The 14991-nt window shown below is 46.1% G+C and overlaps 1 protein-coding gene across 10 annotated transcripts in view; it reads right to left on the reverse strand.

Moving 5' to 3' along the window:
- The window catches only part of FAM49A (family with sequence similarity 49 member A), a 260849-nt gene that overhangs the window by 13921 nt on the left and 231937 nt on the right, over window positions 1-14991 (reverse strand). For all 10 annotated transcript variants that reach the window (XM_029595934.1, XM_029595939.1, XM_029595933.1 and 7 more), the window contains one exon: window positions 11421-11491. In XM_029595934.1, the coding sequence (XP_029451794.1) occupies window positions 11421-11491 (71 nt within the window). The remainder of the gene's footprint in view (window positions 1-11420; window positions 11492-14991) is intronic.

Here is a 14991-nt window from a genome sequence, read left to right on the forward strand (position 1 = left end):
AATTGCAGTACGATAAAGGGAGGGGCGGAGGGGGGATGGCAATGAGATATTGCCTTAGGATAAGGGGGGAGGGGGGGAGTAGACAAGGAGAGGGGTACTAGGGGTGCATCTAGGTTTGGTTGGTTTCAGGATAGGCCTTTCTGAAAAGCCAAGTTTTTATACCTTTTTTTGAAGGTGGCCAGGCAGGGTTCAAGGCGGAGAAAGGTGGGAAGGGAGTTCCAGAGTGTAGGGCCCGCTATGGTAAAGGCCCTTTCTCTCGTGGAGGTGAGGTGAGCAATTTTGAGGGAGGGGGTCTGTAGGGTACCTGCGAGGGAGGATCTGGTTGGACGGTTGGTTATGCGGAAGTGAGGCGAGTCCTTGAGCCAGGGGTTGGTTCTGTAGAGCAGATTGTGAAGGATGGTGAGGGTTTTATACTGTATACGGAAGGTGATGGGTAACCAGTGGAGGTCCTTAAGTATGGGGGTGATGTGGTCTCTTTTTCGGGTGTTAGTTAAAATTCTCGCCATGGCGTTCTGTAGGATTTGTAGGGGTTTGATGGTGGACTCTGGGAGGCCAAGGAGGATGGAATTGCAGTAGTCCACTTTGGAGAGGATAGTGGTCTGCAGGACTAGTCGGAAATCTTGTGTGTGGAGCAGTGGTTTAAGCTTTTTCATGATGTGGAGTTTGTAAAAGACCCCCTTTAAAAGGGATTTAATATGAGCTTTGAAATCGAGGCGCTGGTCTAGTTCAATACCAAGGTCTCTAACAGTCAGTGGTGTAGCGGGGGGAGAGAGTATGTTATTGGGGGATGTAAGTTCAGGTTGATTAGATATAATGAGTATCTCAGTTTTTGAGGCATTAAGAGCAAGGTGGAGGTTGGATAGAAGTGAGTTGATGGCTGTAAGATAGGAGTCCCAGAGTTGGAGGGTTTCTTTTAGTGTGTTTTTGATGGGGATGAGGATTTGAACGTCGTCGGCGTATAAGAAAAAGTTCAATCCTAGGTCGGCGAGGAGGTGGCACAGGGGCAGTATATAAATATTGAAGAGGGTAGAGGAGAGTGAGGACCCCTGGGGAACTCCTTGTGTGAGAGAAATGTGAGAAGATTCAGCTTTGTCAATTTTCACTATGTATTCTCTGTGGGAGAGGTATGAGGAGAACCAAGATAATGCAGTGCCTGCGATGCCTATTTCTGCTAGGAGGGAAAGTAGGATTTGATGATTGACCGTGTCGAAGGCAGCTGAGATATCAAGGATGGCGAGGAGAAAAGATGTCCCTTGGCCCATACCTATGAGGATGGTGTTGGTGATGGCTAGCAGGAGATTTTCAGTGTTACGCTCCTTACGGAATCCAAATTGGGATGGATGTAAGATGTGGTGATCCTCGAGGAAGTCAGATAATTGAGCATTGACTACCTTCTCGAGTACTTTGGCAATGAGAGGCAGGTTGGATATAGGACGATAGTTTGCAGGGTCAGAGGGGTTAAGGGAGGGTTTTTTGAGGAGGGGCTTGACGACAGCTATTTTGAGTGGGTCTGGGACTAAGCCAGATGACAATGAGCAATTGATTATGTCAGCTAGGGATTTAGCAATAGAGGTGGGCATGGAGAGGAGGGTTTTTGTGGGGATTGTGTCCGCTATGTGAGAAGCTGGTTTTATCTTTTTTAGGATAGACTCTATTTCCGAGGTGGATGTGAGGTCTAGAGATTTCAGTGTAGGGCCATTATGGTTGGGGAGCAGTGGGGTAGGGATGGGCTTGGGGAGGAAGCGCTTGATGATGTTTGCAATTTTGTCGTGGAAATACTTTACGAGCTCTTCGCATTTTTCCTTGGGGTTGCTTTCGTGGGATGCAGGATGGGAGGGCTTTGTGAGGTCAGCAACATAGGAAAAGAGGGCACTTGAGTTGAATTGATAGTCGTGGATTCTAGAAGAGTAGAAGTCACGTTTGGCTTTGAGGGTAGCTTGACGGTAGTTGTGTAGGGTCTGTTTGTATTCTGCCATATGCGTGGGTGTGGGTAGCCGACGCCAGATGCGCTCCTTCGATCTGAGGGTCTGCTTTAGCTTTTTTAAATCATTGTTGTACCATGGTTTCCTATCCTTCTGAGAGAGGGGGATTTCTTTGTGAATCAGGGGGCATAGTTCCTCTGCTATAGAGCTGGTGATGTTGTTCCATGATTGGAGGGCAGCATCGGGACTTGAGAGGTCTAGGGTCTTGGTGGCTGTTTCAATCGCTAGGGATATGGCCTCAGGGAGGCAGGGTTTACGGAAGGAGATCGTTTTTCTTTGAGTGTGTGGAGTACAGGGGGGGGTGTTGAGGGTACCAGTGGCATTAATGATAAAGTGGTCAGACCATGGGACTGGGGTGGCTACAGGGGAGTTGTGGACTGAGATGTGGGAGTTGACAAAGAGTAAGTCGAGGGTGTGACCTGCTTTGTGCGTCGGGGAGGTGATGGTCTGTTTAAATCCTAGGGCTGAGAGGGAGATCAGGAGGGCTTCACAAGCGGAAGATGGGGGGTTAGAGTCCATATGGAGGTTGAAGTCTCCGAGGATAATTGCGGGGATGTCAGGGTTAATGTTGTCTATGAGAAACTCAATGAGGGGAGAAGGGTCATGCTCAAGAATGCCAGGGGGGGCGTAAATGAGGCAGACTTGCAGGGTGGTGGATTTAAATAACCCGATTTCCAGTCTAGGAGGGGGGGAGGTGGGATGCAGTTTGAGGTTGAGGTGTTTTTTTGTGGCCATGAGTAGCCCTCCACCTCTTTTCTTAGGCCTGGGGATAGAAAAAATGTCATAGGTTTGGTGGGGTAGCTGGTTAAGAAAGACGTGGTCTGAGTCTTTTAGCCATGATTCTGTCATGGCGCATATGTCAGGATTGCCATCTGAGAGGAGGTCGTGGAGGATGGGAGCCTTTTTGAGTATAGATTGTACGTTGATTAGGGTAATAGCTAGGGTTGCAAGACCTAGAAATTGGGTGAAGGGAGAGATCATGATAGGGATTAAGGATTTACGGGAAATAGGGGGATGAGTATGTATGGGGTAGATTTTACGCAGGTGGGGGTGGTAAGTGATAGGGATAGACAAATGGCACATTTCACATAAGATGGTAACGGTTTCACTAATAAGGCAAATAAAGAAAATATGTCCCAGTGTGCATATTGTTTCTTTCCAATTATGTTCTTTTTTTTTTTTTTCATTTTAAAGAGAACTCAGAGAAGAGGCAGTGAACAGCACTCCCTCTGCTTGATTTGCAGCTCAGCTCTCTTGCATTCTATAATTGTCACAGATTCTTCAGTATTAATGAAATCCTTGAGCCTATGATGATTAGTATAAGGACAGCATATAAAGAACACTAGATCGGCTCCTTTTCCTCTTTGCCACAATTATACTAGGCACTGGAAACATTTTGAAACTCGTAAAGATTTTCTAACATGAATTTACTAGGCTAAACAAAATTGTGATTTGTCTTCTTTTTGTATTACACCATTCCTGTCACAAGCTGATTATCCTGAGCTGCTGCATTTCCATAGAAAAGACTTTAGAATGTTACAGATTTTCTGCTTGTTCTGGGCTGATGGACCTTATTTCTAACAGTTCGTGATAGTAAAATTTGGATTGGATCACAGGAAAACTACTAGAATGAAGTTACATGCACAACAAACTTAAATTTCAGCTTTCAAAATACCTACAATGTGTTCCCCAGATCACAGAAGTACAATCAATGATATCCAACACCACTCTGTTTTAACATAAAACACCCATGTAAGACATAAAACTATGCACTAATATTAATGCTCAAATTTGAAATTCTGAAACATTTATAGCAAAAATAAGAATTAAATGAGAACTCCCAACTCCTCCTCTGGTGTCCACATTCCCAATTTAACTTATATTGTACATTATTGGAGGTTTTTATCCCCTAAATCATCTTGGCTCAATTGGGACCGTTTTCATTTTTAAAAATGTCTTTTGGGACATGGTAGGGGCAATCCCCTCGCTTCTCCAGGTGCTGTCACCTACACTGTGTCTTCATTTTTATTAAATTTTATCTTATTTGGTTGTTTTTGATACTTTTAAGACTTCTTCAGGCTGGGACTGTGGCTGTCTGCTGATGTCACTGCTAACGTCAGTGAGATCGCAGCCCTTACTTTGTTATTGTGTCGGGGCTTTCCCAGGCCCCCAGATGCTTTAGTGCACCATTTCCTCCTTTCCCGTGGTGACACACAGCCTTCACTGTCCCTGCTGTAGCTGGTATGTCAGCGGGAGGACAGACAGCAGTAGAGGACCGATGCTGTAATGCTCATTCTTGCCCTTCCCATCTTGGTTTTTCTCAGTGTGTGCCTTCCTCACACCACAAGCAGTGCAATGCCACTTCTGTCCCAGGTCCTGCACAGGATCTCTTCTCTCAGTGCTCAGGAGATACTCAGCTCTTCTTCCGAGGCCTCCAGCAGCAGGAAAATGCTGTCCTTACACCTTCCCTCAGGTATCTTCCATATGGCTATAGGGATTTGGGCACATTCCTCAGAGTAGCAGTGGGCCTCTCTAGCTAGAGCTGCTGTACCAGAGAAGCAGAGTCCCATATCTGCAGCCCAACACTGTAAACCTGGCTCTCTCTCATTCCAGCCCTCATCAGGTCCCTCACAGCCTCTGCAGTCTATGCTCCCCAGGTCCCTCACTTAGCCAATAGCCTCATCAGAGGCGACAGAACTCCATACCACAATTAGCCTCATACCCTTTTCACCATACTCTGGCCCTACAGGTACCCCACAGAGTTCAAGTCATCAATCTCAGCCTCCAAGGAGTTCCCCCCCCCCCCCACCCCCAACAGGTCAATGCCACCATCACCTTTGACTATCTTCCAGGGCATCCATGGACAGGTAATAATTATTTTAAAAAATATTTTACTTTGGTACCCCCCTATTTACATATTTCCTCCACTACTGTTCATCTCTCCTTTCCTCCACTACTATGAGCCAGTTGACAAAGCAGTTTTTCTTACAACACTATATTCTCCTCTGCTTTGACACTCTAGTTCTTCCCCTTACTCATCCTGTAAGGCACACCAAAACCCCAGCCTTGGCTCCCCCCTAGAATTAGCTTCCTACTTTCCTGTGCCTGTTCTGCAGAACATCTGACTAAAATCCTGTGCCCATGCAGACTTCATAGGTTTTAAATTCATGCTGATCTCCTTCCAGTCTGCTATTGTATTTGCCCAGCTAGACTACTACATTCATATGAAAAACTCTCTTGCATCCATCTCTTGTTCATCTCTTTGCCCAGTGGTTCTCAACAGGTGTGTCTGGACACACTAGTGTGTTGCGAAGTCCCGAGAGGTGTGTCGCAGAGCTAGCAGAAGACTGATCTTTCCTTAGCAATCTGGGCAGGAGATGTCTGACTTCTTTTTTATTGGGTATGACAGGAAGCTGCTCTTGCTTCCTTCTCCTTTTCCTGGCCAATGGGGGGTTATTTTTTCTTCCTTCACCCAGATCAGAGCATGATATCACCAACTCCTATTCATATGTGCCTGGCCAGACACCAACTTTATCTTCCTCTGCCTGGCCTGGCTGTGAGGCTGCTGATGCTCTCTTCACCCCATGGGGCCTGGATGTGAAAGCAGGAGAATAAGGGAGAAATGTGCATGCTCTATAGATCTGCTGATACTGCCTCCTCGTCTTCCTCTCCTCAATGCTTCTTGCCCTCATCTGCTGCTGATAAAAAAGGAGGGAGACTATGGATTGGACTGAAGTCTTTTCTGCTGGCTGGGAGCCAGAAGGAGAGGGAAATGTACTGAGCAGGAAGGCATGGGGAGATAGGGAGTCAGGAGTCTGCTGAATAGGAAGGGGTGGGGAATGGAGATTGGGGTTGCTGGATAGGGAGAGGTGGAGGAGGGAGGAGTTGAGGGCTGCTGGGCAGCCCTGAGAGATGGAAGTGAAGATAGAGATGGAGGTGTGGGGCTGCTGGGTTAGGGGAGAGGGAAGCAGGGGATGCTGAGCAGAAAGGGGTAGGAAAGAGATGATCAGAAGTATTCTGGGAAGGGAAGGGGAGAGGGAATGGCAGAAAGTTGAGCAGGGGAGAGAAAGAGGTAAGCTGATGTGGGGTGGGGGGTGTCGGGAATGTTGGATAGGGATACGAGCATGTGAAGGGAGGATTGAGTAGTTGGGAGAAGTGAGGGGTGATGGGGGCATGGAGTGAAGTGACTAGGTACAAGGGCCATACTATATCAGTTTTGAGAATATGCAATTCTTCTCTCTTTGAACTCTGCTTAGTGGAGGAGGAAATATATTTTTGTTTCTAGTCTCCAATTTTGCACTGCATGCAGAAGGTTGTCTTGCAGTTTCCAGTCCAGGTTTTATTTGCACATTTGCAATTTGTGGTCTTTTATTCTGTATTTGGTGAAGGCAGGTCTGTCTGTGTTCTGTGAATATTTGACTGGAAGTTTGTATCAGCCTTGTTTGTTGTATTTTCTCAATATTATATTGCACTGGTGGATAACTGCTGCCTTTTTATGGGTAGGGCTATTGCTATTTCATTTCTTGGAGTTAGTGCTGCTGAGATTTGATAGACATGTACAGAGTAGTGTTTGTTTATATTATTTTACAATACGCTTGGTACAAGAGGGAGTTTGTGATGCTGTTAAGATGACACCAGAATCAGAATCTTTTTTCTATATGGTGAGTTGTACAGGGAAATGTCTTAGTTCTGCTCTGCACCCATTGTTAGGAAGTGAGGGACTCCTGTGGATGCAGAGCATATGCCTATATTTAGTCCCATGAAGGTCATGTGTTCAGTGTGTCACGCATGTGAGCATCTTCCCTCATGTATGTCCTGATAGAAAAAAGGTTGAGAACCACTGTCTTTGCCACATTCAATTCCCCTCCTCAAACTTTCTTTGCCTCCCTCTCCTCCTTCACTCTCTGCTCAGACTATGGCTGATTACTTTCATGACAAGTTTCACAAAATTAGTCGAATTCTCAACCAGTTCACCTCTATCTACCTCTTCCCCACTTTTCTTCTACCCTTCCTTTGGCCTCCACCACTCTCTCTTCTCTTCTGAGGTCACAGTGGAGGAATCTGCCCATCTTCTCTCCTCCTCCAAACCTACTACTTGTTCTTCTGACCCCATTCTCACCCAGTTCCTCAGATCTATCTCCACTGATGTCATCCCTTTCATGCCACATCCTCAAACTATCACTTATCAATGCTACTGCTCCGGCTGCCTTCAAACATGCTGTGATTACACCACCCCTCAAAAAAACATCACTATTGCCCCATCTCCCTCCTCCCTTTTGCTTTCAAACTACTTGAACATGCTGTTTGCAACTGTCTCACATTTCTTTCATTTCAAGCCATTCTTGATCCTCTCCAGTCTGGTTTTCACCCTCTCCATTCCACAGAAACAAACTTTGCCAACGTTTCCAATGACTGATTATGACTAAAATCAAAGGCCTTTACTCAGTACATATCTGCGACTTTTGATATTGTTGATCACCACCTATTCCTTGATACTCTGTCCTCCCTTGGATTTCAGGACTTTGTCCGTTCTTGGTTCTTTTCTAACCTCTCCCATCACACTTTTCGTGTTTCCTTTACTGGATTCTCTCCTTCTGCTATCCCACTATCAAATGGTGTGCCTCAGGGTTCTGTATTGGTCCATCTTCCCTTCTCTCTGTATACTAAGTCTCTTGATGCTCTGATTTCCTCTCATGGTTTTCAATACCACCTTTATGCCGATTCCCAGATTTACCTCGCTATACCAGAAATTTCATCAGGAATCCAGTCCCAGATCTCAGCCTGATTCTCTGACATTGCTGCCTGGATGTCGCACCATCACCTTAAACTCAACATAGCCAAGACAGAGCTCCCACAAGTCCACTTTTCCTTTTCCTCCTCTATTTCTGTGGATAACACTAATACTCCTGGACCTCTCAGTCTGTAATACTAAAATCATCAACTCCTCGCTTGTCTTCTCTTCACATAATCAAAATATTGCTATAGTGTGCCATTTCTTTCTCTGTATCACCAAAACTAATCCCTTCCTTTATGAATATACTACCAGAAGTCCTATCCATTCTCTCATAACATCCCACTTAGATTACTGCAACCTGCTCCTTACATGTTTTGCAATGAGCCATCTCTCTCCATTATAATCTATTCAAAATTCAGCTGTGTGACTTATCTTTTACTAAAGTCGCTACATCCATATAATCCCTCTTCTCAAGTCACTAGATTGGCTCCCTATTCATTCCTGCATATATTTCAAGCTTCTCTTACTCACCTACAAGATCCTTTGTTCTACAGCTCCTCACTACTTCTCTTCTCTCTCTTTATACCACTCCTAGCGCACTCTGCTCATCAGGTAGGTCACTCCCATCTATGCCCTTCTACCTCTAATTTCCAACTATGATCTTTCCTTCTGGCTGTACCATATGCTTCAAATAGTCTTCCTGAGCTGGTGTGTCATGCTCCTTCTCTTGCCTTATTTAAATCTGTCTAAATACCCACCTTTTTGAGAGTACTTTAAATCTTAACCTTTGATTGTCCCACTTACAGCCTCTTGAATTTGTAACTTTTGTTTTAATACATGAAATTCCCAAAGCCTCTTCTGCTTTGTATTTTTGTTTTGTTTAGACTGTAAGCTCTACTAAACAGGGACTGTGTCATGTTTTTTTTTGTACAGTTCTGTAAACATCGAGTAGCACTATAGAAGTGTTCAGTAACTGTAGTATTAGTAGTAGACACTTCCCATCAAATGGTGCCTTGGACTATAGATGGCTCTGGCTGTACCTCCTGACGTGATGAAACTTCAGTGGCAGGACTCCTGTGTTAATATGCTAAAGCACTCAGCACAGATACTCCTGATGGTGCCCTGGCATGCTGTCAGAAGTGGACTGACTGCACTTCAAGAGCGTGAGCTCTTCACTGAGGATTCTGATGGCACCAGGTCCTAGAAGAACAAGTGGCTCGGTGACATGGGAATCTTCTACGTCATGAAGGATGATGGAACATACACTGATGAGAGTCTGCTGCCTTGATGTTGATGAGAGGGTCACTCCAATAGAATCCTCACGTTGATTGGGAGTTCTGTTTGGAACCTTGTTTGGCACTGTAGGATTCCACGCCTTGTTTAATCCCTGATCTGGGAACCAGCACAGTGGTTGACGGGGGAGTCCTTCCATAATTGCAGGATTGAGAAGATTCCCATTTTGATTCTCTATGTCAAGAGTCCAATGATGCCTCACTCCTAGATGAGGGGAGACTCTGCTAACCAACCTTGAGTTGAGACATTGGGCTCTAAACCCATCTGCACCTTCCATAGTGCTTCCATCTTCCAGGCACGATTCTGCTGCTGTACACTGGGGGACACCTGACCATAGCTATAACAACTGGAGAAGTCATGGTCAAGGCCCAATCAGTGATAGTAGACTGCATTGTGTAGCCATAAAGGACATCCAGTGCCCACGGGCTTCTGGACTGGAATTTTAAATACGCATCTTTATTTCTTTTATTAGACAGAATTTAAACATTTTGTTTCAGGGGTTGCCAAGGCAGCAGCAAAATTTAGAGAAGCAATGAGGCAGTAAAAGAAGGCATAAGGTCAAAAGATGAAAAAGAGTACTGGGACATATCCATATGGTAGCTTGGATAATGAAAGAATAAGGGGCTGAAGAGGCACTGTGTGTGTAGGAACTCTTGCACATGCTCAGTAAATTCTTCACTGAGCTCTGAGAGTTAGGTCTGTGTCTGCGCTATCTGATGACATCATTCATGCATAAAGATTTTGGTGACTCTGGAAGTCAGGAAGCAAGGCATAACATGGATGGCAATGAGGACCTCCTCCAGGGCTCAGTAACATGTGTGGATGGGGGGAGGATAGGTAGGGAAAATCAAGCCAGGAAGAGTAAGAGATAGGAAAGGGGTAGGGATGAAGGGACTGGGACATGGGGCAGCAAGGCACCCAGGATGAAAAGAGGAGCCAAAGGGCAGAGCATCCTCTTTGCTCCTGCAAGCCAGCTTACCTTCAACTGGTGGACATCTCCAATTCAAGGAAACAAGGCCAGGCATTGTAAAAGTCAACACTCCTGGAAGCAGTTGTCCTGATACTTGTGCACAGTGGAGGAACCCTTCCCAGGGTTCAGCAAAACATGAGACAGTGACTCAGTCACTGCGAAACCCATTTCCTGAAGCTAGAAGCCCGGCAAGGTTAGAAGACATGTTTGACTCTGATATTGCTATATGACCAGAAGAACACAGAAAAAACACTGTGACAGCTTATTTCAGCCCGCCAATAGTGAGGGCACATTCTGCAAGTTTCAACGCATTCACCAACACTTTGACAATGGGTGGGGGGAGGTTAAAACAGAAGTTGCATTAACCATTCTCATGGCGTCCCTGGTCTTTTATGGACCTGGACTTGGAGGAAAGGGATTATAATGTATGTTTCAGTGGAACGGCTTTTACAACTGGGTATTGGAAAATGGAGAGCTCAAGTGGTATCACTGGATGCTGGTCACCCTTAGTTATAGTTCAAGATGTAGTAGTATTAGGTTCAGGTTAAAGATGACTTCATTATTGGCTTTGTTACTTGTTCATTGATTTCTGTTACTGGTTTATGCTTTGCCGCATCCTCATATATTATTTCCATATAAAGGAGTTTAATATGATCATTATCTTTATGCTTTATTTAATAAAAAAAAGTAAGCGGGGGAAAGTAAAGGTAGAAGAGAGAGCATCTACGCCTGTACATGTTGTGATTAATTCATGCCTGCATCTTGATAGAGAATGGAGTATGATTGTTGGCATAAAAAATCTTGAAAGGAATAAATGTTGTAATCATAGCAATCAAATTTAAAGACCAAGCTTGCTTTCTCGAAAGTCTGATGAGATTCTGAGTGATTATTCAGGATATAAAATTGATTAGTAAATGAGCTAAAAACAGCATACAGAAGTAACAAAACAAATTTCTGGAAGCTACAGGCACTTATTGATAAAGAAAAATATATTCATGACCAACTCCTCTTGGCCTCTCTGATATCACTTGAATATGTGGTGCAGATTAGATGCAAAACCATAAAGTTACTTAGTGGCATAATTGCATGCACATATTGTAGAACAAGTAGATCCTCCAAATTATCTGTCATGATCCTTGTAGATTCCTTGACTGATCCAGAAAATCTGGTGTAAATCAGTTGCAAAATCAAGTAATTAGGGGGGTGACAATTGTGCAAATAAATTTATTGAATATATGGATCCAAAAAATACCTGTCAAAATTCTCATGTCACACCTGACATACCTTGAAAGCTTTTATTGCAGGATAGACACACAGACAGACAGACTGCATAAGCCTCCCTTTTCTTTGGAAAGTAGGATAATAAAAATGTATTATGTACTTCTATTATAAATACATGGCATTTTAAAAAGCAGTAGTTATATGATATATAATCACAAACCTGAGTGCATTTAGAAGACCTTCCACAGAATCTGGAGGTTGTTCCTTTAGCACCTTGATACATCCCTTCATCTGGGAACAGGCACAAGAAATCATTAAAGAAGGAACATTAAATGCACAGAATACCAAACCCAAAATGATTAAAGGAAATGTATCTGCATTTCTGAGGAATTCAACTTCTATGTGTCATCTACAAAGATGCTTTAATTGAAACCATTTCATATTCCTTTGTTATGATACAAATCTTAGAATACATAAACCTACTTTAATTACATACTATCCCTTCCCAATAATGTATTTTGAATAGTCAAAATAATATAAACATTGATTTCTTTCATCCACTACTAGGGTGCATGAATATAAAATTACAAACAGAATACATAACTCAATATAAATGCAACATTATAGTGGCACAACAGTTGCATACATTGTACACAAACAGAGATTGCAAGTAATTATGCTAACTTCTTATAATCTTCTTATTACAACTTGGATCAACTTAGATTTTTTCCTTTACTTACAAAGTTGAGTTTTAGGTCTTTTATATACAGCAAATACAGATAAAGAACCTACAGCATAAGTACTAGAGATAGTCTTCAAAGGAAAATTAGTTCTTACCTGTTAATTTTCGTTCCTGTAGTACCACGGATCAGTCCAGACAGTGGGTTCAGCCTCCTTTCCAGCAGGTGGAGACAGACTAAAACTTGAAGGATGCCCTCTATCAGGACAGAGCCTATCCTCTAACCCTTCAGTATAACGTTTGTCAAAGCATAAAACAAGAAACCCAAGAATAGGATCAAGCAAGTAACTATAAAGCTCAACGGAGCAAATATAGAATAATGTAGAAAAACATAGTATACCTATACGTTCTTGCATCAACTTGGTATAAGAAAACGACCAAGGCTTCCGGTGTAATTGCTCAGTAATCTTGCACAAAGAAAAACTAGGAAAATCTGCAGACCTGCAAGAAAATAAGCTTCGAGAGGACAGAAGACAGACAGGGAAGGGCGTCTGGACTGATCCGTGGTACTACAGGAACGAAAATTAACAGGTAAGAACTAATTTTCCTTTCCTGTACGTACCCGGATCAGTCCAGACAGTGGGATGTACCAAAGCTTCCCTAAACTGGGTGGGACCGAGACAGTCCCGCTCCAAGCACTTGCCGCCCAAAGGAACCGAACACCGGAGTGTGTACATCCAGATGGTAATGCCGAGCAAAAGTGTGCAGAGACGTCCAAGTGGCGGCCCTGCAAATCTCCTGCGGGGATACAGATTGACTCTCTGCCCAAGAAGTAGCCTGGAACGCAGAGAATGGGCCTTCAGACCCTCAGGAAGCGGACGACCTTGACAAAGATACGACGAGGAAATGGCTTCCTTCAACCACAGCACAATCGTGGTCTTAGAAGCCTGTTTACCTCGGTTGGGACCACTCCAAAGGACGAAGGGATGGTCCGATACCCGGAAGTCATTGGTGACCTGGAGATAGCGAAGCAAGACTCGTTTTATATCTAGCCGACGGAGGTCGCCACCAGCCGTACCCGCAATCTCCACCAGAGAGAACGCTGGGAGTTCGACCAACTGGTTGACATGAAAAGCGGAGACAACCTTAGGCAAGAAGGAAGGAACTGTCCTGAGAGAAACCCCGGAATCCGAGAAACGCAGGAAGGGCTCCCGACAGGACAGCGCCTGAAGCTCGGAAATGCGGCGAGCAGAGGAAATAGAGACCAGAAAGACAGCTTTGAGAGTAAGATCCTTGAGCGAAGCGTGGCGAAGAGGCTCAAAGGGAGCCGCACAGAGAGCACGAAGGACCAGGTTGAGACTCCACAACAGACACGTGGCCCAAGAGGGGGGGCGGAGGTGTCTGACGCCCATCAGGAAACGAATCACGTCCGGGTGAGCCGCTAAGGCATGACCGTCCACCCGACCCAGGAGAGAGCCGAGCGCAGAGACTTGAACACGTAGAGAACTGAAGGAGAGGCCCTTAGAGAGACCCTTCTGAAGAAAAGAAAGAACCAAAGGGATTGAGGCAGAGCGCGCCGGGGCACCCGCCTCCGTACACGCGGACTCAAAAACCTTCCAGATGCGCTCATAGGCCAGAGAAGTCGACTGCTTCGGGGCTCACAGTAGGGTAGAGATGACCTCCTCCCTATAACCTTTGCGCCTCAGGCGACGCCGTTCAAAAGCCAGGCCACTAGACAGAAGCGATCGGCCTGGTCGAAAAATACAGGACCCTGCCAGAGGAGACGAGGAAGATGACCGAGGCGCAGGGGCCCGTCCACCGCCAGATTGATGAGAGCCGCGTACCACGGCCTTCGCGGCCACTCGGGAGCGACGAGAATCACCGGACCCCGGTGGAGCTCGATTCTCCTGAGGATTTTCCCCACCTGAGACCACGAGCAGACCCCCTCGCCGAACTGCCCCGCCCCTGAGAAGCGAAGTGACGCTGGCCCCTGAAGTGAGAGCGGGAGGACGCGAAGGATCGGGAAGACTTAGGGCGGTCCTCCAGAAGCTTATGGACCTTGTTGTCCGCCAAGGAGTCCATAAGCTTCTCGAGATCCTTGCCAAAGAGCATCTTACCTTTGAAGGGCAGCGTGCCCAGCCGAGTCTTCAAGGACTGATCAGCCGACCAGTGGCGTAGCCAAAGGAGCCTCCGGGCAGCAACTGCCGAAACCATCGCCTTCGCCTGCACACGGACCAGATTGTAGAGGGCGTCCGATAAGTAGGCGGTTACCGCCTCCAGACGTTCGGCTTGTTCTGCCTCACCTGGCGGAAGATCCTGGGTGCAGAGTAACTGTTGAACCCACTGAAGGCCCGCCCGCATCATGAGACTGCTACAGCAAGACGCTCGGACCCAGAGGGCCAGAACGTCGAAGATGCGCTTCAGGTGAGCCTCCAACTTACGATCTTGTGGATCCTTCAAAGCCGTGAAACCTTCCACCAGGATCGTGGTGTGCTTGGCCACCGCAGAGACATAGGAATCTACCGAGGGATATCGCAGCAGCTCCAAGCCCTCTTCCGGGAGGGGATAGAGCTTATCCATCGCACGCCCCACCCAGAGCGAACCCTCAGGAGCCTCCCATTCCCGAAGGATAAGGAGCTTGAGCATGGGGTGGAAGGGAAAGGCCGAGGCCGGAGCCCCCCCAGAACCGGGTTCATATCCTTAGGGAGCGAGGCCATAAGATTATCCACGGAGGGACTTTCCAGACCCAGCTCCTGCAACACAAAGGGAAGGAGGGGCTCTAATTCCTCCTTACGAAAAAGACAAAGGGCTCTGGGGTCATCCCCCTCTAGGGGAGGGGGTATCCGCTGAATCGGAGGAAGCAGCGGGTCCGAGGACCCGGGAGACACTGGGGGGGAGGAAGGGGGGGCACCCCCGGGACCACCCGCACCCTAACTGGTCCCTGGGGCTCCGCAGCCGGTCCAGCGGTCAACGGCGCTGAGCGAGGGATTTTTGGTGGGGGGGGGGGGTTGGGGGGGCTTTCGTCCTGCTCATGCAAGCTAGCTAAGTAAGATTTGTGCATGAGGAGGATGAAATCCGCTGAAAAAGGAACCCTGGATTTGCCGGGGGGGGA

This window comes from Rhinatrema bivittatum, chromosome 3, assembly GCF_901001135.1.
Source record: "Rhinatrema bivittatum chromosome 3, aRhiBiv1.1, whole genome shotgun sequence".
NCBI classification, from domain to species: Eukaryota; Metazoa; Chordata; class Amphibia; order Gymnophiona; family Rhinatrematidae; genus Rhinatrema; species Rhinatrema bivittatum.